The sequence below is a fragment of the Trichosurus vulpecula genome, chromosome 3, assembly GCF_011100635.1.
Source record: "Trichosurus vulpecula isolate mTriVul1 chromosome 3, mTriVul1.pri, whole genome shotgun sequence".
NCBI classification, from domain to species: Eukaryota; Metazoa; Chordata; class Mammalia; order Diprotodontia; family Phalangeridae; genus Trichosurus; species Trichosurus vulpecula.
Window position 1 is genome coordinate 30,728,678 of NC_050575.1, and position 27,739 is coordinate 30,756,416.

General features: G+C 38.2%; 1 protein-coding gene across 2 annotated transcripts in view; it reads left to right on the plus strand.

The window, feature by feature from the left end:
• Nucleotides 1–846: 846 nt before the first annotated feature.
• SMAD5 (SMAD family member 5) overlaps nucleotides 847–27,739 on the plus strand; it is a 39,376-nt gene continuing 12,483 nt past the window's right edge. The window contains exons 1-5 of one of the 2 annotated variants that reach the window (XM_036749575.1): nucleotides 847–1,013; nucleotides 5,054–5,098; nucleotides 19,567–20,143; nucleotides 20,807–21,058; nucleotides 27,471–27,590. In XM_036749575.1, the coding sequence (XP_036605470.1) occupies nucleotides 19,741–20,143; nucleotides 20,807–21,058; nucleotides 27,471–27,590 (775 nt within the window). In that variant the 5' untranslated portion in view covers nucleotides 847–1,013; nucleotides 5,054–5,098; nucleotides 19,567–19,740. The remainder of the gene's footprint in view (nucleotides 1,014–5,053; nucleotides 5,099–19,566; nucleotides 20,144–20,806; nucleotides 21,059–27,470; nucleotides 27,591–27,739) is intronic. The other variant, XM_036749576.1, reaches the window with a different exon arrangement.

The following is a 27,739-nucleotide window of genomic DNA, read 5'->3' on the forward strand; positions in this document are numbered from 1 at the left end:
AGAAGGCTATCTAATAGGTAGCTATTTTTCCCCTGTAGCCATCAAAACTAAAAGAAATAAGCTGAGATGTAAAGGATTTTTATTTGCAAAGATAAAGAATACTAGAATCAGTGGCACCCCGGGTCTTCGAAATACCGGTGTATTCCTAATCTACACGGTACAGTCGATTGTAATTTATTAACTTTGTGGTATGTATTTGGGGGAGGGGGGTGATACAATGTAGCGTTGGAAGGATGGGTCAGTATCAAGACTACTGGATCTGGAATCGAAAGACTTGAGTTCTAATTTCAGAACTGGATCACTTCATCTTGGTGAACCTCAGGTTTCCCCACTTGTAAAATTAAAAGAGTGGGTTAGACGACCTTAAAAAAACTACAGTGAAGTGGCTGCTGGGCAGAGAGGGGCTTCAGCACAAAACGCTCATTTTTGTAAATACAGATTCCCCCTCCCCCCGCCCTCCCCCCCCCCCCCGCACCGCGGCTCCCCTCTCCTCCCCTCCCCTCCCCCGCTTCCCAATGTGTATTTCCTGAATCTGCTGGGGAAAGTCGAAGAGCCTTTCATGGGGCTTTCAGTGAGGTTTTGTGGTTTTAGTCAGTTCTCGAGCAATGTGATGCTCTCTTACACTGGGCAGTACTAGGGGTAGTACTACTATTTCAGCTCGCAGATACATATAATAGGTTCTGGGGCTTCAGGGGCCAGGGAATTAAGTTTGGTTTTGGAGAAAAACCCTACTTCGACCCTTCCCCCAAGGCTGCTGGAACTCCCACAGCCTCAACTAGCTAGGCCCTGTGCGCATGCGTCGTCGGGGCAAGCGGCCTTTCCAGCTGTGGCCCTCCCCCACCATCCGGGTCCTCGCCGACCGCCGGGCCGGGATCGGGCGCAGTGTCTCCCGCAGCTGGGATCCTAATAAAGTTGCACTGAGCGGAAACCGGCCCGCGCCCGGCAAGAGCGCACGGAACACCGGCGGGGACACCCTCAGCCGCTCCCCTCCCCCCTCCCGCCTCACTCGGCTTGTAAGTGTATTCTACTAATGCGGGCTGGGGTGGGGAGCGGGGCGCGAGGGTATTCTCCGGAGGTCTGTGAAGGGTAGGCGGTGGCGGCTCCTTCCCAGGCCGCGGCAGCCCTCCCCACCTCCCCTGGTTCTGTCGCGTCGGCTTCCGGGACCCGCGGGGGTCGGGCCGTTAACGGGTGCAGGCGGCGGGAACGCGCGCGGGCCGAGCCCTTGTGCGGCCCGGCCTCAGCCCGATAGCCCAATTTACTCTTGTGCCACAGCGGAAAAAGTGCCTACTATGTGCGAGGCTCCTAGCGGGCCGCTTCAGTCCCGGCCGTCGGGGCAGCTCGGGGGCGGGGGAAATGGGACGGGTCCCTCGCCACCAAGGAGAAAGGGGGACTAGGTGGAGGACTTAGAGGTCAGCCGGAGTGGGGCCTGGAGGGGGTGTCGGATCAGGCCCCTCCGAGTGACCGAGGATAATAACGGCGCCCGGCCCGAAGGCGCCTGCCTCGCCCCCAGCCCGGAGAGAGGCAGGGCAGACAGTAGTATCCCCATCCCCAAGAAGAGGACGCGGGAGAGCCCTGTGATTGAGAAACTTGGGGAGATCCTGGAGCGGCCTACCAGGCCCATAGCCTCCCACGGCCCTTGGAAATCGTGGGTCCAGTGGCCGGTGCACACCGGGCCGTGGCGAGGGCGGGGAAGTCCCCGGCCTTGGGAATATTGCTGGGGGAGGGAGGGCAGGCTCGCAGCCTTTTCCGGTGTGAATAGGTGGACCTATAAAAACCCTGCTGCTTCGGGGTGCAAGGCCCAGAGGGGTGTTTTTGGATCGTACGGATCCGATGTTTAAAGCCGGTTCTCGTTTTCCCCCTTTTTGGAATCAGAGAATTAAAAAATAAATAAATAAAAGCTATCGACTTTATAGAGATGAACTAGTTAACCTTTATTTTACAGTTTGCTTTACCTACTTTGAGAGTGCTAAAATGACTTATACAATGTCATAGCTAATAATATATCTCTCCCCTTATAATTCTCCTCTCCTCCCCACAACTGATTGAGTTGTAGATTCTCTGGTGTCTTATATCCATTCAAAAGAATTTACATGGGTCGTTCTTTCAGTTAATGAAGTGTGATGAACTTACTCAGTTCATTTAACGTCTCAAAAATAGATATCAATCAATACTTAATAGTTTCACTTAACCAACTTGGGATTGATCCTCAAAAATTCTGAGATATGGTTCCTTCCCGTTCTACTGACATTTTTCTCTTAATTTCAGTTCCATCAGGAGCTTTTATTTCCAATCTCACCTTTTAAATCTAGGACATGCTTTAGCAAACCTCTTTGCTGGTTGTGATTCGGTGGATTTTTGGAGTGTAAACTTTGAAACTCCCATGTTGGTCCAGTTTTGGATTTGAGCATGCTCCATAGCCAAAAGAGGTTTTTGATTGCAGTTAATGAGGTGCAGTAAGTATAGCCAGGTATTTGGACATCACAAAATTTAGAGTTGTGAAGAGCTATCAAGTCTAACGTCTAACACAATATTGAATTTCACCATAGGAAAACATAAATGGAGACTGAAATAAAGTCTATTATTGAAAATACATCTCTTTTAAAGCAATATATAGGAGATAACTTTGGGGAGGGGAGTTGGGAAAACTAATCTGCTTCAACTGAAGGATAAGTTCCAATTCTGGACACATTGCAATAGTTGGACCAGGAGGTGAGGAATGCCTGGATAACTCTGGGCAAGATCTCTATCTTGATTGTTGAGGCTGTTTCCTGACCAGCTGGGGATCTGAAGGAAAAAAAAAAAGCATTCTTGGCTGCTTGTGCATATAAATGGGCGTGGTGCTAACTATATCTTGTTTACCATATCTTTCTTTGGAAAAAGTTTTGGAAATCAGTTTGGGGTGTCACATCTTGCCTGTTCCCCAGCGCTGAAGAGTGTTGTTATCTTGTAGCAAACACTAGCACACTCTTATCAATATGAGGCTGACAACATCCTTCACCTCACAGTACCTGGTTTATGACTATTTGAATGTTAGTTTTTCAGTTTATCCTTTAGAAAAAGTTATCTTTTGGCAAGTTCAGAAGTATTGTCCTTACTAAACTTGCTGCTGAGGAAGGTTTTAAATTCGTATCAGAATTTTCAGCAACAGATTTGGGAAGATCGGAATTTTTTTCCACATAAATTTGTCCAAACATGATTATAAAATTTAGAGAGGTAGTTGTATGTTTCAAGTTCATGAACTTAAAGGAAACTGTTTAAAAACTCAAAAGTGCCAGTGAATTTTTTTCCTTATAAGATCTCAAAGCATATGTTAATTCAAAGTTAAAGACTGCTGGTTAATTTTATTTGACACCAGTGCATAAAGGTGGCTTCATTAAAATGACTATATTTAGATTTGACTTATTTTTATCATTGGTTAATGACAACCTTTACCACTTCTGCTTGTATGCTATGTCTGCTCTCCATTCTTTTCCCCCCAAACATCATCTCTTTATGCACTTGACTCATTGTATGAAAAATCCTATTTAAATCTTCCTTCCCACAGCGTTGCAGGGCCATCTTCCCATTACTGCAAAGTGTATCCCACTTCTTCAACCTGTATCAGTCATAGTTGTTAGGTGATAAAGCCAGATGAGCACATAGAACTGACCTACTGATACATTAGGTAGATTCATTTAACATGATGTAGTCATTAGTGGGGAAAGTGGAGGCATGAATAAGAACATGGACAGGGGTTGTTTTTTTTTTGTGTGTGTTGGATAAGTATCCTATCTGATCTCCTCCTGCTCTTGTAGGCGCCATAGAAATGGGTAGATAGATACATGTTTCATTTCTTTTCCCTCTGGCAAAGTAAGCTATTAATTTGAGTGGGAGACAGTGGTAGAATGTGTTACTAATGATACTTGAGTCAGATTTTTTTTATCATTAGTTATGCAACACATTGCTGGGAAAATTATCAAAAGCTTCATTCTATAGTAAAGTAGAGACAAGTAAATTCTGCTTCCCTTCCTCCTGAATTTTAATTCTTGGCTAAACCTGAAGACATATTAAAGAAGGACCATAATTCTACCTAGGGAGCCCTATTTCCTATTTTTATTATGAACTCAAACCTCATAGTTTGTAGTAATCTTTTTTCCTTGCCATGGACAGTCTGTTGCTTTCTGTAACTTTATGTAGTCCAAGCTGCTGTTTTCTGGAGTTTTGAAAGTATTAATATTATATATGTTGTATATAATAAGTATTAAATGAAATATGATACAAAAATTAGTATTTGACTCTTAAATGGCTTGGTATTCAGAACTGCAATGAAACTTGAACTCTAATGTTTTAAAACATCTGATAAGTTTTACATAAGCTTTTAGTTTTCTAAAAGTGAACATTTTCACTATTGAAAGAGGAAAAAAATCCTGTGTTCATCATTAATAGTACTTGTTAGAACTTTCCCTGGCTTAAAGTTCAGTGGATTTGGGTATATTTCATATTGGGTTTGTATAATTGATCATATCAATAGGAAATTACAAAAATATTATACCCAATAGAAAATTATGAAGCCTGAGATAAATGTTAGAGCTAAGACTGAAACCCAGTTCTCTTGACTTCTAGGCCAGTGCTCTTAACTTTTAACACTGATGGCAGTTGGTACCTTTTTCTATAGAATCCCTTATGGTAGTTAATTGTTATACTTGATATTTACTGTACTTTATAGCTGCTGACATATTATTAAAGCAGAGAAATGGCATTTTCATGTCTGTGTAAGAAAGATTATTATGGATGAACTAAATTTGGAATAATTTATATTCAAAGGCCTCCACTGACTGGTGCTACCCAAATGTTAACTACTGTTAGGTATTTCGCGCCAGTAACATTGGACGCTATATTTTCTTGCCTCTACACCTTTGCTTATTTTGCGTGGGCCCTATGCCTTGAATGACTTCCTCTTCTTTCCAGTAGGCTTCTCCTGTTCACCTTTAGTATTGATCTTCTGTTTGTATTGATCTCACTTTGTACATTGTTTTGCAGTTTCATAATACTGTTCTGTAATTGTGTATTACAGCTGTCTATTGGTGTCTTATCCCTGCTGCCCACCCCCAAACTTTGGGTAAGTGAAGGTCTCTTCCTTCCTGAAATTTAAAGTCTGTTTCTTCTTGGAGTCCAGCATGTTACGTAGCACACACAATAGTTTACATTTGTATAGTTTTTTGAGGTTTGCTAAGATGCTTTATATATATTTTCTCATTTGATCTTCACAACGTTTGCTGCTTGATTGTTGCTTATCCTACGCTTTTACCTTATCTCTAACAATTAAGTTTCTATATCTGTGTTTAATAAAATAGAAGACTTAGACCTAAAAGTACTGATGAAGGATTATTGAAATTAGTGATTTCTTAAAAAGACTGGCTTGGTTTCTGATGTCAAAGCAGAGATTCAATTTTTCTTTGGCTGCTCCTGGGGTGCTCTTCCAGTTCTAAAAGAATGGATACCTAGAGTTCAATTTTTTTTTTCATGAGAGCAGACAGTTCTTGAATTTTACATTAGTTTTAACATTGCTTTGGATAGCTAAGTGGACTAAACTAAAATTGAGCCCTTGTTCTTATAGAGAGTTTCATTTTTTTTCCTATTTTGTTCAGCCTCATCTTGATGATGAAGAAAAACATTTTAATAAAATAACTTTTGTATCCAATATTGTAAATTGTAAGCAAATTTTATAAACTAGAGTATTTTCTCTCAGCAGGTTATTGACTTTGACTCTTTTTATACTGTTTTCTGTCCATCTCATTTTATATAATATTTTAAAATGATAAACTGATATGTTAACTTTTACCTTCCACTTTACCCCTGATACTATAACTTGGTTAGTGGAGGAGGGTTTATAATTTTCACATTTTGTTATGACTTCAGAATGTAGTTAGTTCTTTGTGCCATCTGCCTAGTAGCCTCTAATGCATACAAAGAGTTTTGCAAACCTCAAAGGGCTAGCTAGATATTTTGTTAGCTGTATTTGAGGAACAATTAAAAGTAAAATCTTGTATGAGGATCAATTGAAGGAAATAGTGTGATGCTTAGCCTGGAAAAGAAAAGATAAATAATTGTCTTCAGGTATTTGTAGAGTTGTCACCTGGAGGAGGAATTGGGTTTGTTTTCTTTGGATCCAAAACGCAAAGCTAGAAGCATTGGGTAAAAGTTGCAAAGAGACAAACATACATATTTAAGGGTTTCTTAAACTTTTTTGTGTCATGGACGTCTTTGGCATTATAGAGCCTATGAACTCTTTAGAATAATGTTTTTAAGTAAACTAAATAAAATATACATAATCACAAAGGAAACAAATTCTATTAAGATACAACTATCAAAATATATTTTTTTAAAAAATTCTTGAACCCCAGTTTAAAATCCTTTGCGTTAGAGAAATCCAGAAGTGGAATGGTTTGCCTCAGGAGGGTGGTGCATTTTCCCTTACTGGAGGCCTTCAAGCAGAGATTGAATGAGTACCTTTTGAGTATATTGTAGGAGGGAGACTTCTTTATTCTTTTCTTTTTTTGGAGGGTTTTTGTCATCATCATCACCATCATCATCATCATTATTATCATTATTATTTTGCTTAACACATGTAAAAAGAATGCAGATGCAAAAATGATACATGAGAAAAGTATTGGTTCAACATGAATGAATATGAGAATTAGAATTTTGGGAAGAACAAGATTCTCTAGATATTAAAAGAAATTGGAAACTGCAGATCAAGTTTTATGAGAAAATCCTTCTTAACCCTGGAGTCTTAAAATTATTTCCATGATTTTCATTAATATGAAAAGCCTCATCCTCTGGCTCTTGGGTTTCTCAGATGCAAAATACAGATAAAGGGGATTCCCCTAGCTGGTCCCTATTGTATCACATGTCACCCTTCCCCAAACTTCATAATGAAGTTGATTCTCTCTCCCGAGCTCTCTTGAAAGATAATCTGAATTATTCCATAGACCTTTTTTTTCTGCCAGCAACACTTCCCTCATCATTCTTAGAAATACGTGAGGTTTATCAGCTATGTTCTATGAACATAATATGGTATTAAAATGTGCATCTTGGCTCATCTCTTAGACTGGCCAGAAAATTAAAATGAGATTTTCTTTTTAAATTAAAAACTAAATAAACCCATCTAGTATGGTTCCAAAAGTACAGTGCTTTTCTTCACTTACTAGTGAATGAGACTTGAAGCTTGACCTCAAAAGTAATAATTTGCAAATGAATGAATGGAGAAAAGCATATATTAAGTGTTTACTGTTTTCAAAGCACTGTGCCAAGCATGCAGATGCAGAAGAAAGGTAAAATAGCCCCTGCTGTCAAGGAGCTTGTGTTCTAGGGGGTGAAAAGCATAGAGAAGCTTTTAGGTACAAGTCACATGGAAAGATCCCATGTCTGTAAGGTGCAGTGGCAAAGCAGATGATATTGCCTCTTCTTTCTTCTACTTATAAAATCTTCTATCAGTCTGATATTGGACCATTTGACAATGCCAAAGATTTTGGTGGCAAGGGCTTTGTTTTCTGGGTCTTGTAACTTCTGACTGTAGCACCAGACTGTAGGAACATTTGCTAGGATGCATCTCCACAGGGATTGCTCTTGTCCTAGGATGATGGCTGTGGGCACTGTGAGAGAAGCATTGCTATTCCCAAAAGTCTTAGGTTCAAAGTCCTGGGCAGTCTCCAGTGAGCTCTGAGTATAAATGATGGTCAAGGTGGTGGTGATGATTTGACTACTAAGAGGAAGCACATGCTTCCTACTCTTTCTCCCAAGGTTCCTCACTGTCTCATCTAGCCTAGCTTGCCTGACTTGCTGTGAGTAGCAGTTATTGGGAATGGCCAGCCCCCTCTCTACAGGAACTGCTTCCCTGAATGATGACTGTTAGGGCTGGGCTGGAAGTAGGACTAGTGATCTTGGTGGTGCAACTGCAGGGCTCCTGTTCTCGTCTGCCAGCTAGTGGTCATTGATCAACAGCTACTTTTCATGATGAGAAAAGTGGACCCCTTCTCTACAGTGATTTCTTCCCTCATTGATAACTGTGGAGCCTGGCCTGGAAGCAGGGCCAGTATTCTTGAGGAACATTGCTATTCCTAAGGCTCTTGGCCCCAGGGTTCTGGGCTATCTCCACCTGGATGTGAGGAGAAATGGTGATCAAGGTGTTGTGGTATTGGTTTGACTTGTCTGGCACATGAACCTCCTCAAAGTCATAGTCAAGATTATACTGCAACCCACAAGAGAAAAAAGGAGAGGGCAAGACATGTTTCACTCACTTATGGTAATTTCAGTCAACACTAGACCTACTTGATGTGGAAGAAAACGTTCAAAAAGGAGTGTAGGTTACTGAAGGGAGAAATTCACTATACTCCTTTCAAAAGAATACTAATAGGGAATATCTATTTTTCTGAACCAGATCTGGAAAGTAGAATACATTCTCTTCCTCCACCTTCCTCTACCTCTCACCCTCCAATTCCTCCCAGGATTGTCCAATTTAAAAAAAAAAATCCCTCCGCGCCCCCCCCGCTCCGCAATTGAAATTCCAGATTACTTGCTAGCTTAGCTACATGGAGCACCTTCAATAATTTGTGCCTAGAATTAGTCTGAGTCACCACAAACATGCCCTGTTTTTTGTTTTTGTTTTTTTAAACAAAAAAATTAGAAACTATAAATAAAAATAAACTAGTTCTGGTTACTTTTCTGGCATTAGGTAATTGCTCAAAATTAATTAGAATTTAAAACAAATTGAGAGGGAAACTGGAGGCTTCATTGAACCTTATGCTAGGAGTATGTGAACCTAGGGCTTTTTTTTGTTATTGTTATTGCAAAAAGTTTAATTTTTCATTAGTTTGATTGAAATGTTTCTTTTAGTATGATGCAGCCACAAGCTTTGCCGCTCTTTGGTTTTGGAAGCTCCAGTGCAGCCAGTCTCTCCCTGTCGGATACATTCTTGAAACCTTTATAGATGAGTACAGAATGCTCACATATTTGACACCCTTTAGGTCTTAGGCTAACTTTTCAATAACCCTTTTTGTTCTTCTCATGTCCTACTTTATAGCATCATGGTATTAGAGCTTCAGGGCACCTCAGAGGTCGTCTGGTCTATCCCCCTCGTTTTACGGACAAGGAAACAGTCCTAATGCATTAAAATTTTCTAGATGGGGTTTTAAAAGTTTCTTTTATCTTTATTGGGGAAAATTGTTTATGTACAGTTGTTGACTGGTATGGACTGAAACTGTTGTAAGTGGGTGGAACATTGGGAGAAATCAATGTCAACTGGAAAGACTCATAAAAAGGTTGCTTTTGAGTTTTTAAGTGGCTTTGTAGTATCTGTCACATATCTCCTGTCTCTCTCGTTCCCACCACCCTACTTTAAACTCTTGTTATTTCACGGATGTACTTGGCAAATCTTGTGATTGTTTCTCACCTTTCTGCTTTCCAACCGTAGATGCTGTTGCAGCCGCAGTGTTTGGCACAGTGCTTTGCACATAATCAGCGCTTTATAATGTTTATTGGTTGACTTAACCCAACTTTGAACAGAGTATAGACTTAGCAAATTTTGATAGCTGTTTCAATATAATTTGCTTTCTTTGTATTCCTAAGTATTTTATGCATTTAACAACATTATTCTAAGGAGTCCATAGGCTGCACCAGACTACCAAAAGAACCCCTGATCTATGAGATCCCTTCTAGTGCTAGTGATCTGTGGTCTTAAATGGGGAAAAAGAAAATGAGCATGGATGATACAGTTCTAAATATTGCATATTAGGGGATATCCTGTAGGCCCAGAGCAACTTGGTTGCATTAGGTTTTTCAGCATTGAGGATTTTCAAGCACAGGCTAGATGACTATTTGTCTCAGATGTTGTAGAGAGAATTTTTCTAGGTACATGTTAAAATAGTTGGCCATTTAACTTTGAAAAAATTCTGTCCTTCTTCTGGAAAAGTGTGTGCTTTGGTAGTTTTGTGATTATATTAATATTGGTACTTCTTCCTAGGTGTGTAGTGTGTTTCTGGTTTTTTTGTTGTTGAATTTTTATTTAAGTAATATTCTTTAATATTAATAGTTTATTGATCAGTAGAGGCTTAGGGGCTGGATATATCTAGGTTCAAATCCAGACTATTTGTAATATCCTGTCACATTATCCTGTGTGTGTATGGGCAAGTCATTTAATTCAGCAAACATTTATTAAGAGTAACATACTATAAAATGGAGCCAAGATGGTGGAGTAAAGGCAGGGATTTTCTAGAGCTTTCCCAAATTCCCTTCCAAACAACATTAATATAATGCCTCAAAATGAATTCTGACGTGGCAGAACCCAAAAAAGGATAGAATGAGACAATTTCACAGCCCAAGACAGTTTGGAAAGTTGACAGGAAATGCCTATCTCACTGGGGTGAAAGTGGAGCACACTGTGCCAGCATGGGCCTTGGGGGTGACTGAATTGATGTTGGTGGCTTCTGGGGCTTTCAGTTACATATGGTAAGGGGGTTGACCAACTGTTGGTCAGAAGGTGATTACAGGGGACCCTTTGCTGATACTGGGAGCTGGACTCTGTTGCATTCCATAAGTAGTTCAGGATCATAATTGAGGAGGATCACTATCAGGAGTGGGGACCTGGAAACAGTTCCAGGGTAGAAAAGAGTGCTTGTGGTCATTCACAGACAAGAGCACAGGCCAAGCCAGCAGTGACCACAGATTTCCTTATACCATACCATATTGTAAGAACTAAAAACTTACAGACCCCCTACAACTAGCTCTGAAAACAGGAGCATGAAAAACTTGAAGCTTGGGATTAGTGCCCCCTACACCCTGGAAGCAAGTCCAATATTAGCATAAAGTTAAAAGTCAAGAAAAAGACTGGAAAAAATGAACAAACCAAAAAAGAACCTGACTGTAGAAAGTTACTGTTGAGACTGGGAAAAGCAAAACATTCAGAAAACACAGAAGACAACGATGTCAAAACACCTGCATGTAAAACCTCAGAAAAAACGTAAATTGGTCTCGGGCTCCCCCAAAAAAGAATTACTAGAAGAGCTCAAACAGGATTTTAAAAATCAGAGAGGTAGAGGAAAAATTGGGAAAAGAAATGAGAATGAAACAAGAAAATCAGGAAAAAAGAGTCAACAGGTTGGTAAAGGAGGCACAAAAAAATACTGAAGAATGTAATACCTTAAAAAAAAAAAACAGGCCAAATGATAAGAGGCAGAAAAATCTACTAAAGAGAACTCCTTAAAAAGCAGAATTGGCCAAATGGAAAGAAAGGTACAAAAATATGCTGAAGAGAAGAACTCCTTAAAAAACAGAATTGGCCAAGTGGGAAAAGATATACAAAAATTCACTGAAGGGCAGAACTTAAAAAGTAGAATTGGCCAAATCAAAAAGAAGGTACAAAAACTCACTGAAGAAAATAATTCCTTAAAAATTAGAATTGGGCATATAGAAGCTAACGGCCCCGTGAGATATCAAGAAACAAAAGTGAAAAAATAGAAGAAATGTGAAATATCTCATTGGAAAAGCAACTGACATGGAAAATAGATTGAGGAGCGATAATTTAAGAATTATTGGACTACCTGAAAGCCATGATCAAAGAGCCTACACATCATATTTTAAGAAATTGCCAAGAAAAATTGACATCCTAGAGCCAGAGGGTTTGAAATTGAAAGAAGTTGAAAGAATCCACTGATTACCTCCTGAAAGAGATCTCCAAATGAAAATTCCCAGGAATATTATTAGCCAAATTCCAGAGGTCTCAAGTCAAGGAGAAAATATTGCAAGTATCCAGAAAGAAACAATTCAGATATTGTGGAGCCACAGTTAAGCTAACACAAGATTTAGCAGCTTCCACGTTAAAGAATCAGAGTTTGGCATGTGATTTTCCAGAAGGCAAAGGAGCTTGCATTACAACCAAGAATCATCTACCCTGCAAACCTGAGTATAATTTAAGGGGGAAAGTGGCTATTCATGAAATAGAGGACTTTCGAGTATTCCGTATGGAAAAAAGAATTTTTTTTTAACTTTTGGTCTGTTTCTTTCACAATGTAACTAATATGGAAATAGGTTTTACATGATTGCACATACATAGCCTATTTAATTTTTTTTACTTTGGGGGAAGTGGAGGGGAGGGAGTGAGAAAATTTGGAACTCAAAAATTTTTAAAAATGAATGTTAAAAATTATTTACATGTAATTGGGAAAAATATTGTTTTTAAAAGAAGTTTTTGCACAAACAAAACCAATACAGTTAAGATAGAAGGAAAGCTGAAACCTGGAACAATTTTTATAGCAGGTTTCTTTGACACAGGCCTCATTTCTCAAGCATATAGAGAACTAAGTCAAATTTATAAGAATATAAGTCCTTCCCCAGTTGCTAAATGGTCAGAGGATACAAACAAGTAGTTTTAAGATGAAGAAATCAAAGCTATATACAGTCATATGAAAAAATGGTCTCAATCACTGTAAATTAGAGAAATGCAAATGAAAACAACTCTAACAACTCTGTTGAAAACAACTACCTCACACCTAGCAGATGACTAATATGATAGAAAGGGAAAATGACAAATATTGGAGGGAATGTGGGAAGATTGGGACACTAATGCACTGTTGGTGGAATCGTGAACTTATCCATCCATTCTGGGAAACAACTTGGACTATGTACAAAGGGCTAGAATTGTGCATACCCTTTGATCCAGGAGTACTGCTATTAGATCTATATTCCCAAGAGGTTTTTTAGGAAAAAAAAAAAGGGAAAAAGACCTATATATACAAAAATACTTATAGCAGCTCTTTTTGTGGTAGCAAAGAATTGGTAATTGAAGGGCTGCCCATCAGTTGAGGAATTGCTGAATAAGTTGTGGTATATGATTGTGATACTTTTCAGAAAAACCCGGAAAAACTTACATGAAGTGATGCAAAGTGACGTAGCAGAACCAGAACAACATTGTACACAGTAACAGCAACATTATACAATGAGCAACTGTGAATGACTTAGCTCTGTTTTCAGCAGTACAATGACCTGAGTAGTTCTGAAGGAGTTATGATGAAAAATGCTATCAACCTCCGGAAAGAACTGATGGCATCTGAATGTAGATTGAAGTCTACTTTTTAAAAATTTTCTTTATTTTCACTTATTTATTTGTTTTGGGTCTGTATTTTCTTTTGCGACATAACTAATTGGAGATCCTGCCCTTAACAGTGCCAGTGTCTTTGGGTATTAATGATTTCTATTAAACAAATTCTTTATAACTTAAGAACTGGTTGGGAATTTGGGAAAAAAATAAAACTTCCTCACTTTTTTCATTTTGTGAATTGCAGAAGAAAAAAAATGAGATTTTGTTAAAATTATTATGATTATTAGAAAAAAATCCAGAATATGTAAATTTGCATTTTTTTAAAAAAGTTAAGCAAAACAATTTAAACGTATTTTTGTGTATGTACTGTGATTAATTTGCTAGTGTAACATAGTAAAAATATCATACAAATATCCATTGTACCTCTATGGAATTGTAGATTCATTTTGCTATTTTATTTTGTATATTTGTATTTTGGTTCTAGTTAAGATACAAAAGTGAGCATGGTTTGATTGTCTTTTTTAAAAAATAATTTTGTAGATGAAGAAAGATATTTATTGAGATGGAAAAGGGAAGATACAAAAATAAAAGACTAGTTGTTGGACCTCTTTCTAGAATTTCTCACTTTTACCTTTACAATTCAATCTGCCTACAGTTCTGCCTCACAATTCTGACCTGGTTTATCCCTCATCTCTTTCCCTTCCCTCCACCACCCTCCCTCCCTCCCTCCCCTCCCCCCCGCTCTCATTTATCCACATACCAGTACACAAATGGCATATATAAGATCAAATTTATGATCTGTGTGGGTTCAAGCTTTAAAATGTTACTAAGCATGCATTCTGCCAACTATACTTTGGCCAGGTTTTACTTTTTTCCCCTTGTTACCTCCTCTTCTCCCACTACTCCACCCCTAGGTAGTGCCGTTGGCGTCTGATGATTGACACTGATTTTAAAGCCAGTGGGACACCAGTCTACAAATTGGTTCACTTGTTCCTAAATGTGGCAGTTGTCATATTGACATCTCTTGATAACCAAGCCGCCACCATTTAGGTGGTGTGCCACAGGCTGTGTACTTGCCGTGATATGGGTCACATTTCATAGTATAATTGAAAGGATCAGAGCAGCTATTGGGAATCTCAGCCCAGGGAATTGTTTATGATGAGTCTTCTTGGCAGGCATTATAGGTGAATAGGTGTCTGCTGAGCCAGTTGAGGTTGGCTCAAGTCGGGCAATTGATGTCCATGTTTTATTTGCAGATGGCATGATTGGAAGGCTGGAAGGTAGATTACCAAACAACTCCCAAAGCCTTCCTTCATAGAGGGAGAAATTGGACTTTGAGTTCACTCCACTTTGCATCTGCTGTTCTGCCTGGTTTCAGCCCCATGCAAGCCTATTGGTGTCCTCACTTTCTTGCCTCCTTTTTGTATTGTTTTCCCCCATTAAGATTGTAAGCTCCTTGAAAACAGGGACTGTCTTTTTCTTATTTGTATCTTCAACACTCAGCACAGTCATTGGCACATAGTGGGTGCTTAATAAATATTTATTGAATTCCTTGCCAGTGCTAATGGAGCAACTCTCCATTGATTTGATTATGATGTGAATCCTGCATCTGTGCCTTCCTAAAGGTGTGAAATGTTAGGAAGCTTTAGAGCCCTGTGCACTGTTCTGGCTTATGGATATGTTCCAACACCAGATCAATGCTCTCTTTCCCAATACTGTAATGCCTCGGGCCTAATTACTGGCTGCATCATTCTTGCCTGAGATCAACTGCTCAGCCTCTAGATAAGGTCCTAATCTTATCCATTACAACAGACTGCTGATCTACAAAGACTATTCTGACCATATGTTTCTTGGCCTCTGTTTCACCATCTCATAAGGTCCTATCTCTGAACCACTGTGTCACTGGATATACTACCGCTGGGTTGGATACCATGCTTCAGGCAATATAGTTCCTTCAGGCAATCACCCATCTCACTCTGGCATGGCTGAAGTGCGTTAGAGTCCAATTCCTTATACATGGTTGCTCTAATATGTGAAGGTGGGAGACTTGTTGACTCAAACAGGTTATGTAATCTTTGTCGACACTGCAAATCCCTTGTTTGATAATTGTAAAACATATCTGTCTCAGTGTGGTATAATGAGGTCTCTGGGTTCTCAAAACTAGAACAGGATGAGCTCTGTTAGTTCTTATTACACTGGAGAAACTTTGAGCAGTCACCTAGCTATAGACATCGAAAAGTTACATATGCTTTCATGGAGGTGTAATGCAAATAAAGTTGACTACAATGTTTAGAGAATATAAGATCTCACTGTTGTCACTATTAAAAACGATTTTATTTAAGAGATCTGTCACCAAGTATTGTCGATTCATAATATTCATGATATCATATATAGGACCTCTTCTCTCCTCTGACCCTGCCAGCACCCAGGTGCAGACCCTTATCACTTCATCACCTTATTGTTGGTCTCCCACTTCAGTCTGTCCTCTACTCAACTATGAAATTGATCTGACCATTTCAGTCTTCTATTCAAAAATGACTGTCACTTCTAAGGTCAAATATAGAGTCTTCTGTTTGCCATTCAAAGCCATTCATAACTTGGTCCCTTCCTGCTTTTCTAGACTTTACTCTACCCCTCCATCTCTTTACCCTACCCCCATCATACTCTATAGTCCATTAACACTGGCTTCCTCATTGTTCCTCAAGCAAGATATTCTTTCTCCTGACTTGGGGCGTTTTCACTTGCTGTCCTCCATGTCTGGAATTATCTCCTTCCTCATCTTTGTCTCCTGATTTTTCTAGCTTCCTTCAAGTCCCACCTAAAGATCCTTAGTGAATTCCCTCAGAAATTGTCTCCAGTTTGTCCCTTGATAGATCTTGTTTGTACTCAGTTGTTTGTACATTGTCTCCCTCCTTAGACTGTCAGTTTGAGAGCACTGTTTTTTTTGTCTTTCTTTGTATCCTTATTGCTTAGCCCAGTGCTTGGCGCGTAGTAGCTGCTTAATAAATATTATTTGACTTGACGAGTGTTCTCTGATTTTATAAGAGTGAGAAAGTAGGTTCAATCATAGATTGTTCTCTAGATTGCCTTCTCCCCCCATTCTTTGGGGTAACCCTTTGGATATCTTGTAAAGCAGTACCACAGTAAATTTGTCACGTCCATCACAGATTTCTTTGGTGTATGCCTGGCCTTGTCCCTAAGTACCATTTCTACTTCCTATAGCTCATCGGGATCTGTGATGTTAGATTTCAGATATCTAGGGAGGTAGTTGATGATACATTATTGGAATTCAAGAGAGAGGATGTGCTGGTCGCACTAGAGTCAGAATTAGTTGTAGAGATGAAAGCTGAATCTAAATGTGATGATGCAATTTTCAAGAGAGGTGAGAAGAAAACCCAGGATTGTGCCCTAGGGAATAGCCATGAATGATAGTTCAGCAAAGAAAAAAAATGAAGAGATTGCTCAGAGAAGTAGAAGGAGAACCATGTGAGAACAGTGTTGGCCGTGGGAGGAGTGATTGATTGTCCAGGAGAAGGGAGAGGTATGATCAGTAGTACCCCAAAATACAGATAGTTCAAAGAGGGTATATTCTCAGAATAGTTAATAAGATTTAGCAGTTAGAAAAGTGGCTATTAGGGACCTTAGAGGCCATTTAGTTTAGCAGCTTCAGAGGTGGGGAACCTGTGGTCTTGAGGCCACACTTGACTTTATAGGTCCTCAAGTGCAGTCCTTTGACTGAATCCAGACTTCACAGAGCAAATCTCCTCAATAAAAGGATTTGTTCTGTAAAACTTGGATTAAGTCAAAAGGCTGTACCCTGGGGCCACATGTTGCCCTGAGGCTGCAGGTTCCCCATCCCTGGTTTAGCTTCCTTTCACAGGTGAGGACACTGAAACTCAGATTGAACTAAGATTAGACCAACAACTATAGATGGTTAATGGCAGAGCCAGGATTTAAACTCTGGGGACTCTTAGTCCACCTCTCTTTCTACCATACCATGATTCCTCCTTATTTAAGAGAACAGCTTCAGTTGGGTGGTAGGGTTGGAAGCCAGGTTGCAAGGGATCACAAGAAATTGGCTGGCAAACATCTTAGATATACTGTTCTTTCTAAGAGTACAGGAATGGTAGTTAATGGGAGAAGATGATGACTTGAGGGAGTGGCGGGGTCAAGTAAGGGTTTTTAAAGATGAATTAAACCGGGGGCACTAGTGCTTATACCAAGGCTCTAGTCCCTAGCATCCCCTCTGTTTTAGAATGTTTGCAAACACCTGACTTGAAAACTACAGAGCCTAGGGCCTCAGACTTGTATAGTTCTGATGGCTTGGACTGAATTCACTAACTCAGTAATTATATCCCAAGATTCTGGGGAATGAGGCATATCTGGAAGACATGAGGCACGTGCACTTGTTTTCTTTCTGTGTCAGCCCTGAGACCCAGATCTTTTGGGTGCTCAGTGTGTTGTATAAGGTCCTTTTTGAGCCGCTGTTAGGTCTTTGCCTGTGGTTCCAGTCTGTCTTGCTTCTGTTGAGTTGTCTGAGGTTCAGTTGGGGCAACACTTACTTGCTGTTTGAAATCCTTAGGTCATCAGATGCCCAGTGGTATATTGAGGTCTGGTCCCTCTTATAATTTATAAAATAGAAATTCATTCAGAATGGCTGAATGCATAATAGTATTTCTCATTATATTTTTCTCATCTATTGTATACTAATGAAAGAGCTTTTATCATGTGGAAGGGGTCCTTGTTGTTCCTTGTCCTTTTTCTTAGAGGACTAGTGACATCAACGGGTGATGTCTTGACTGGTGTGTGAATTGGATTTAAGTGAGGCAGGCTTGCACAAAGCCATCAGCCTCACTCTCTCTTCCAGAGTCATCGGGAGTCCAGTGGCAGGACGAAAGTCAGGATGACTGGAAAGTTGAATAATTTCAGATGTCATTGGAAAAGTAGATAGACTAATCATATGTCACAAATGAGAAAATTAGTGGACCTTTTGGATGCTGCAGTAGTAACTAAAAATTGTTAGAAGATAACAAACAGGGGTTCTTAACCACTATATTTCAGTATAATTGGTTTCCTTTGTAATCTTATGTATTTTATTTTATTCATTTAAAGGTGTCATTCTGAGAAGAGAGGTGCATAAGTTTCACCATATTAACAAAAGGGTCCATGAAATGCATAAAAAAGTTAAGAAACCCCAGTCTAGAGAAAGACCCTTCTAGCCTGTTTGTAGATCCTTTGCAGGAGAGTTAAAGGATGACTTTCATGTACTATTAAAGTATAAATTCTATGATTGTCATAAAACAGGATTTTTCTTTATTCTCTGTTGGTGTCCCCATTCTAAACTTGGTTTTTATAGTGTTTGTGTAGGCTACTTTTTCCTATGTTATTAGTTAATGATTTACTAGACTGATTATTAAACATGGAAAATGGCATATTGTAAATCATTTTAACTAGGGCAAAATGGCCTAATAAGAAAAGTGTAAAAGAGCCTGTTATCTAAAATCTGTGCATTGAATATTTCCCAGAATGCCTAATCTGTAGTAGTTCAACATTTTTCATTGTGCTATAAAGAATAAAATGGGAGGGTATAAAATTACAGGCAGTTTAAAAATTGGATTTCTTGGGATTTGTATCCGAGATAGCAAAATGCTGTTTTTTGGAGGAACATGAGTTAAAGCATTTGTATCTTTTGATACTAAAATGTGGGGTATGCATGGAGAAGCAACAAAACTGATCGAGTATAATGGTCAGAGTTAGTACTAGTGGCATACTATTTGTTAGGGGTGTTTGGATATGGAACAGTCTGTTGTGTTAAAACATTGAATTAAAAAATTAAAAGATTATAGCTTAAATGTATGTAATTTATGGTCTGAAGACCACTCTTTGCCTTAAAAAAAAATCCATCCATTTTGTCCTGAAGAAATTAAAAAAGTTTCAGAACATTTTAAGATTATGGTGACCCTAAGGAAGATGTAGATTTCCCTCATAGTATGTATTCTGACTAGCAGTTGGATGTGGCTCTTAATGTCAAGAATGCATATACAGCCAGTAAACCTGAGGAATCATGCTTAAGAACAAATGTAGAGGTGCTATCCACCTCCAGAGAAAGAATTGATGGAGTTTTGACTGCAAATTGAAGCATAATTTTTTAGCTTTATTTTTCTGGCTTTATTTTTCATGACTTATTTGGAAATATGTTTTACAGAATTTCACATGTATAATTGATATCACATTTCTTACCTTCACAATGGGTGGAGGAAGGATGGGAAGGAGCAAGAAAATTTGGAACTCAATTTTTTTAAAAAAATGAATGTTAAAAATAATTTTTAAGAGTAAAAAAATTGTATGGAATTAGGAAACTTCTTGGAGTTTTTAAAAAAATTTTAAAGAAAACCAATTATGGTTTCTGTGTTTTCACTCACCAAAAATAACATGTACTTGCAGATTTTTAAAGAAATTCTTTAAATATTTATCCTTTTTATTTTTTTCTTTAGGATACACCTGATGCAAGAAATGCTGAATCTTCCTGAAGATAAATCAGTGTTTTCCCATTATTGGTTAAGTGGTTCTTCTGTAGAAAGATAGTACATTGTTTATCACCTGTGATAATCTCTTCAAATATACATTGACATTTAGTAGTAAGAAAGTTTCTTGAAGATTCATATCAAATGACGTCAATGGCCAGTTTGTTCTCTTTTACTAGCCCAGCTGTAAAGCGATTATTGGGCTGGAAACAAGGTGATGAAGAGGAAAAATGGGCAGAAAAAGCAGTTGATGCTTTGGTAAAAAAATTAAAAAAGAAAAAAGGTGCTATGGAAGAACTAGAAAAAGCACTGAGTAGCCCTGGACAGCCCAGCAAGTGTGTTACTATTCCTAGATCTTTAGATGGAAGACTGCAGGTTTCTCACAGAAAAGGCCTCCCCCATGTTATTTACTGCCGAGTCTGGCGTTGGCCCGATTTACAGAGTCATCATGAACTGAAGCCATTGGATATTTGTGAATTTCCCTTTGGATCTAAGCAAAAGGAAGTTTGTATCAATCCATACCACTATAAGAGAGTGGAAAGTCCAGGTATGTTTTAGACTTTTTTTTCCTAAGGGGGGGAAATTAGCACAGAGGTACACTCGATTTTATTTAATGTAGTAAGGTCGTTAGAGATGCAGTGACTAATTAGTCCAGTATTATTTCTTTTATTTCTAGTTGTAAACCATCTCTTACTCTGTCTAGTTAATTATTTTCTAGTATTTTTCACTTAGCGTACTGTTAAATTCCTAATTTTCCATGATTCACATGGGGTAGGCAGGACCTTTAATGCTAAGATGAAGTCACGTCTTTGAAAAGAATAAGGTTAAAAATGGCAGATAGCAACAGTAAGTTAATAATAGCTGAAATGTATAGCCCTTACTTATAGTTTCCAAAGAACTGTTTCTGCCTTATCTCATTTGACTTTGACAACTCAGTCAGAGAGATATGATAGCTAAATATCATCTCCATTTTTAAAATAAGAAACTGAGCCTTAGATAAAGGGACTTATTATAGCCACTTAGATGATAATTGTTGGATGCTGGATTTGGCCCGGACTTGAATTAATTCTGTAAGGCATACCTTCTCAAAAGACGAGTTTTTAATGTACATATTTCTAAATTCTTAACCTTTAACTATATTTAATTAGTCACAATGTTAATGTGTTGAGTATTTTAGCATTTTTGACAACTGTCTTTTGTTCTATTCTAGTCTTACCTCCAGTATTAGTGCCTCGACATAGTGAATTCAATCCACAACACAGCCTTCTGGTTCAGTTCAGGAATCTAAGCCACAATGAACCACATATGCCACAGAATGCTACATTTCCAGATTCTTTCCCACAGCCCAACAACACTCCTTTCCCCTTATCACCAAATAGCCCTTATCCTCCTTCTCCCGCCAGTAGCACATACCCCAACTCTCCTGCCAGTTCTGGACCAGGAAGTCCATTTCAACTTCCAGGTAAGAATTTTATTTGATCTCTCCAAATCCCAAATCACCCTGCAAATAGAGTAGTTTGTTTTCTAGCCACTTGCCATTATGAGTACTTTAACCTAACTTAACCTAAGAATTAACTTTATTTTGTGAAATGATTTGTTTTCATTTAAGATTAAATTTGGCTCTTGCCTTTAAAAAAAAATCTGAATTAAAAAAACTCCTGGGGGGAGAGGAGAGGGTAGGGGTGTCTCAGAGAGAAATAGGCAGAATATTTCCAAAAACAAAGTAGAATAGAAAAAGAGTTTCATATGAAACTATGAATCTCTTACACCTTTCTTTTTCTTTAAGAATATTCCAGTATACATAATAAATTTAACATGCTATGCCTTTTAAGAAGTGGTCATAAAAATATTTGATCTTTTGTATCTCTATTAGGGGTTCTGAAGTACTTACGTTTTTATAATAGGCATTATCATAGAGTTCAATTTAGCAGCAATTTTTTTTTAGATAATTTGTAAGATAATTTGCTTTGAATAGTGAGACAATAATTAGTAGATTATTCGAAAGGTCATTTGCTTGTCGTTTGCTAGTTATAAGTTAATAGGCAGGTATATATTGACAGCAAAGTCAAATGACTAGAACGGGATGGGGAACCCTGCAGCCTTGAGGCCACATGTGGCCTGTTAGGTCCTCAAGTGTGGCCCTTTGACTGAATCCAAACTTCACAGAACAAATTCCCTTAATAAAAGGATTTGTTCTCTGAAACTTGGATTCAATCAAAAGGCTGCACCCGAGGACCTACAAGGTCACATGTTGCCTTGAGGCTATAGACTCCCCTCCCTGGACTAGAACCTTCATTTAGGTGAATTTTTTTGTCACTGCCTTCCATTCATGGGAGAAAACAGCGACAAACAAGAACAAACTCTCAAGTTGTTTTTTTTAATATAAATCCCTGATTATCTGTTTGAGTCAGGGTTGGTTAACCCTGTTTACATTTTGATCTGGTAAATAATATTTAAGAGGTTGGGCCTATGGGCAACAAGATAATTGACATAGCTCATATTTAGTATATACTCTAGTTGTCAAAGCAGGAAAGCAGAATAATAATGTATTATGAGAGGTTTTAGCAGCAAGAGTTGAAACTCAATATTCAATTAAGCATGACATCTTCATTTGTAAAGTGGAGATGATAGTGCTTAGCACAGTGCCTGGCACATTGTGTGTGTGAATATTATTATCATCCCATTACTCTAGGATTTCAGGAATTATACTGAACTTTCTACTTATGCTATAATGCTTCAATAATGAATTTATACCTTTTACTTAAAAGGTTTCAACAAGATATTAAGAGTTGGTAATAAATAATATATAAATTATTGTTTCACATTTTTTCTTTACGTAATTTAATATCTTGTAGCTTCTGAGGTGTTTCGCTTCTGATGTTCCCAGTATTCTTTTCTGTAGGGTCAGATTATGTTTAATGCCTGTGACATCTTAAACATTTGAGTACATATTAATAAAAATGACAAATTTAAAATCCATAGCCAGTTTTATGTATTGATATGGATAAACAGTGAGGAAAGTGTTGGAAATGTATTTTTGTGGCCCTAGGGAGATGTAGGATATACCAGGCAGAACTGTGACCTTAAAATTAAGAACAAGTATCATTTGGTTTCACATATTACGAATGTATGGGCAACTGTGTGGCTCAGTGGATAGAGCACCAGGACTGGAGTCAGGAAGATTTATCTTCCTGAGCTCAAACCTGGCCTCAGAGACTAGCTGTGTGACCCTGGGCAAGTCACTTAACCCTGTTTGTCCCAGTTTCCTCTTCTGTAAAATAAGCTAGAGAAGGAAATAGCAAACCACCCCAGTATCTCTCTGCCAAGAAAAGACCCAAATGGGGTTACAGAGAATTGGACACAACTGAAAAAATGATAGAAATAATTAAAACTGTGACCAAGAGACATTAAACAGAGGGAAGTAGGACATAACATTTTGAATTAGAGAAAGTAAAGAACAGCCGTGGGCTGGACCTAGCTCATGTGATTTGTCCAAAGTTATACAAGTAGTAAGTAAAAAAAAAAGCCTGTCTCATCTGACTGAGTCTGGTGTTTTTTCCAATTACTCCAAACTGTTTTGAATTCTGCAATGAGTATGAATACTATGTTCTAATTGAGAATACCATAGATAACAGAATGGTGGTAGTGTATCTGCAAAGCACTACACTTAAAGGGTATTTCTTGGCATGTAAAAGTTGGAGGAGGCTAGTTATAAATTTTGTTGTAGACAGGGTACAGTGGAGATACCAGTAACATAATAGCCAAAAAAGTAAAAAAGATTTTGGAAATAGAAAAAATTAAGATGCGGCCATCTCCCTGTCGCTGGCTAACGGCTGAGGTTTGTTTCCTTTAATTGTTAACATCTAACATATGCCTTCTCTTGAGATGAAAGATCTTTACCTTTCAGCATGAATACAGTGCTTGGATATTGAATCTGAATCATTTGTGAGAACTACTAACATTTTTCAAAGGAAGGTAAATGTTGGTTTAGTAAATATGACTAGTGTCTTCTATAGAGTAGGTGTGTGATAAATACTTCTGCTTGTTGCTTTTATAGCTATCATCCAAACCTTATCTTTTACTCTATACCTGAACCACCGTGAAAAGTGAGCCTTTCATCATTTCTGTAGATATTTTCTTAATTCTCTGTCACTCTAGGAGGAGTAAATCCTTTTTTACTTTGAGGATTATGTTATGTGGCTGTTCTCCTTAAAAACGTAAACCCCTCTACTTATGCCCTTGATCCTATCCCTCCTACCAGGAATTTGTCCATCAGTCATTTCTCTGTCCCTGAATTTCATGCTCTTTTATTTACTATCCCAAGGGTCTGCCTACAAATATGACTAGATCTCTCCCATTCTTCAAAAACCTTTGCTTGACCCTACCTATGGTGACTTTATCTCTCTTAAATGCTCCTTGATTGATAATGACTGACTTGATTCTAATCTCATAAGTCAGAAGGTATATATGTTGTATAGGTGGTCTTACATTTAAACTAAAATAATGGCACATCAAAATTACTGTGTTGTAATAAAATATCTTTAAAGTGTATACTTATTTTTGTGTTGCATAGAGGAGGATCCTAAATTCTTTTTCAACTTTTCATTACATAAATCCAAGTAGTTAGTGACCTTTATTTCTAAATTGGGGGAAGGTGGGGTGAGCAATTGAAGAATGAATGAATGATAACGTATTTATTGAGTACTTACTGTGTGGTAGGCACAATGCTAAGAGAGAACGGTTTGATGGTTCCAAAGCATTTTGAGATGTGAGTGAATAGCTTTTGATATTAATACAGAGATGGTAGCTGGGATGAGATTGTGGTCGTCAGATCCAAAGTGACAGATTTTATCTAAGAGCTTATGCCTTGTCATTGTAATGAGATATCAGATATGTAAGGGTTTGGTATGGGAAGCTAAGTGGTGCAGTGAATATAGTGTTGGGCCTGGAATCAGGAAGACTTATCTTCCTGAGCTCAAACCTGGCCTCAGACACTTAATATTTGTGTGACCCTGGGCAAGTCACTTAACCATGCCTGCCTCAGTTTTCTCATCTGTAAAATAAGCTGGAGAAGGAAATGGCAAACTACTCTAGTATCTTTGCCAAGAAAACCCCAGATGGGGCCATGAAGAGTTGGACATGAGAATGAAACGACTGAATAATAGCAAAAGTATGGATAAAGTGAAGGTAGGTATCGTGTCACTGAAATTAGGTATAAAGGATAATGTTCCTTGGCACAAGTCTAATCAATAGTTGAGCCCTGAAGTGATTCTTCTCCTATCCCTCAAATTATCTGTGCCTTTTGTGGTTGTGAGGGATATGTGTTAGGAATATTTAACATGTACAGGTTTTAAAATAAATTATTTTGCATGTAAACATAAAATTTTTGTTAAATTCCTAAATGGATTATGCTATTTGAAAACATTTAGTACAGTTTCTTCATCACATGAGCAAACTTGGTTTAAGATGCCATTGGTGTTAAATAGCTTTATTATGCTGATTTTCTCTAAACTGACTAACTTTAAAACTGAGATCTTTTACATTTTGACAACGATTTGGTTATTACTATAGGGAAGAAGTGAACCGTAACTGAACTTCCTTAGCATTGCTTCAGCTTTCTTACAGTGAAACATTTGAACTCCTGAGGGAATTGTGTTGGTAGCACAGTTTTATGGGCAAATTTGAATAATGCAAGTTTTAGTTGTTGAATGCTTTTTGATAGTCATTTTTAACATTTCAGCCTGTCTCTGCAGAAGTATATTTACAGTGGGGTGATCTCTATTCTTCAGATTAACTTGCAAAAGACTGTAGTTTTAAGTATTATGAATAAATAATTAGGAGAAGAACTTGCAAAATAAAAGAATCCTTTGCCCATGATCTTGTCTACGGCAAAGATTGTTATTGTTCAGTCATTCAGTTGTGCCTCACTCTTCATGACCCCACGGACCATTCGTTATCTCTTGAAGTCTGTTCAAATTCATGTTTATTGTTTCCGTGACATAATCTATCCATCTCATCCTCTGCTGTCCCCTTTTCCTTTTGTCTTCAGTCTTTCCCAACACTAGGGTTTTTTCCAGTGAATCCTGTCTTATAACGTGGCCAAAGTATTTAAGCTTCAGCTTCAGTATTTGACCTTCCAGTGAATACTCTGAACTAATTTTGATTTCCTTTTTTGTTTGTTTTCTTGTTTTGTTTTGTTTTTGGAGGGCAATTGGGGTTAAATGACTTGGCCAAGGTCACACAGCTAGTAAGTGTGTCAGGTGTCTGAGGCTGAATTTGAACTCAGGTCCTCCTGACTCCAGGGCTGCCCCCAATTTTAATTTCTTTAAGTATTGATTGATTGAATTTCCTTGTTGCTCAAGGGACTCTGAAAAGTCGTCTTCAGCACCCCGACTCGAAAGCATCAATTTTGCAGCGCTCAGCTTTCCTTATAGTCCAGATCTCACAGTCATATTTTGCCACTGGAAAAACCATATCTTTGACGATAGACCTTTGTTGACTAATTTTAAGTACACTGTCCAGGTTTCCCATAATTTTCCGTTCGAGGAGCAAGCATCTTTAAATTTCATGGCTACAGTTACTGTCTGCAGTAATCTTTGAGCCTAAGAATATACAGTCTTGATGCTGCTTCCATTTCTTCTCCCTCTGTTTGCCAGGAAATGATAGGATCAGTTGCCAAGATCTTAGTTTTTTGATGTTAAGTCTCAAGCCAGCTTTCACATTGTCCTCTTTCACCCTCAAGAGCCTTCTCGATTCCTCTTCACTTTCTGCCATCAAAGTGCTGTCAGCTGCACATCTGAGATTGTTGGTGTTTCTCCTGGCAACCTTAATTCTAGCCTGGCATTTCACCTGCTGCACTCTGTGTAGAAATTAAGTAAATAAGGTGACAGTATGCAGCCTCGTGCTCCTTTTCCAGCCTTGAAACAATCAGTTGTTCCATGTTCGATTCTAATTGTTGTTCCTTGGTTCTCATGAAACAAGTATGATGATCTGGTACTCTCATATCTTTGAGGACTTGCCACATTTTGTGGTGATACACTTAGTCAAAGGCTTTAGTGTAGTCAAGGAGGCTGAAATAGGTGCTTTCCTGCAACTTCCTTGCTTTCCTCTCAGTCCGTCTATTGTTGGCCATATGGGCTCTAGTTCTTCTTCATCTTTGAAAACCCGCCTACTATTCTGGTAATTCTCAGTTCACACATTGCTGAGGCCTAGCTTGCAGAATCTTAAGCATAACCTTGCTGGCATGTGAAATGAGCACAGTTGTTTGGTAATTTGAAGATTCTTTGGCATTGCCCTTTTTTTAAGATTGGGATATAAACTAATTTTTCCAATTCCGTGGCCACTGTTGAATTTTCCAAATTTGCTGGCATATTGAGTGTAGCACTTGAACAGCATCATTTTTTTGGATTTTAAATAGCTTTGCTGAAATTCCGTCTTCACTAGCCTCGTTAGCAGCACTTCCTAAGGGCCACTCGACTTCTTTGTTCTCCAGATGTGTAGCTCACAATCAGTAACCACACCATCATGATTATCAGTGATGTTAAGATCTTTTGTTTGCTGCTTTTGTATATTCTTGACACCTCTTCTGTTTCTGTTAAGTTTCTACCATTTTTGTTTTTTTCATGCCCATTTTTGTACCATGAAATGTTCCCTTTTTTCTAGGAATCCGTAGACGGATTCATTTATGATCTTATATCGCTTTTAATTCCTGATATTTGTTTAAAAATTATATATTTGATAAGATTTTCCTGTAAAAATAAACTGAGTATTTTTCATTAAGAATATTTTTTATATTTTTTTGATAACTTAGAGAAAACCCAAAACTGTAGCTGCCTTTGTTAATGGTTCATTAATTTTATTTTCTTTGCTTGTAGCTGATACTCCCCCTCCTGCTTATATGCCTCCTGATGATCAGATGGGTCAAGATAATTCTCAGTCTATGGATACAAGCAATAATATGATTCCTCAAATTATGCCAAATATATCCAATAGAGGTAAAAATAAATATATAGTTCCTTAATGTTCTTTTTTACTTTCATGTTTGTGTGTGTATGTGTATAATTCACTGCACTCTAGATTTGAATCCATAACAAGAACATATCAAACAAGCAGTGAGTGCCAGTAATACCTTCTTGAAGCTCCT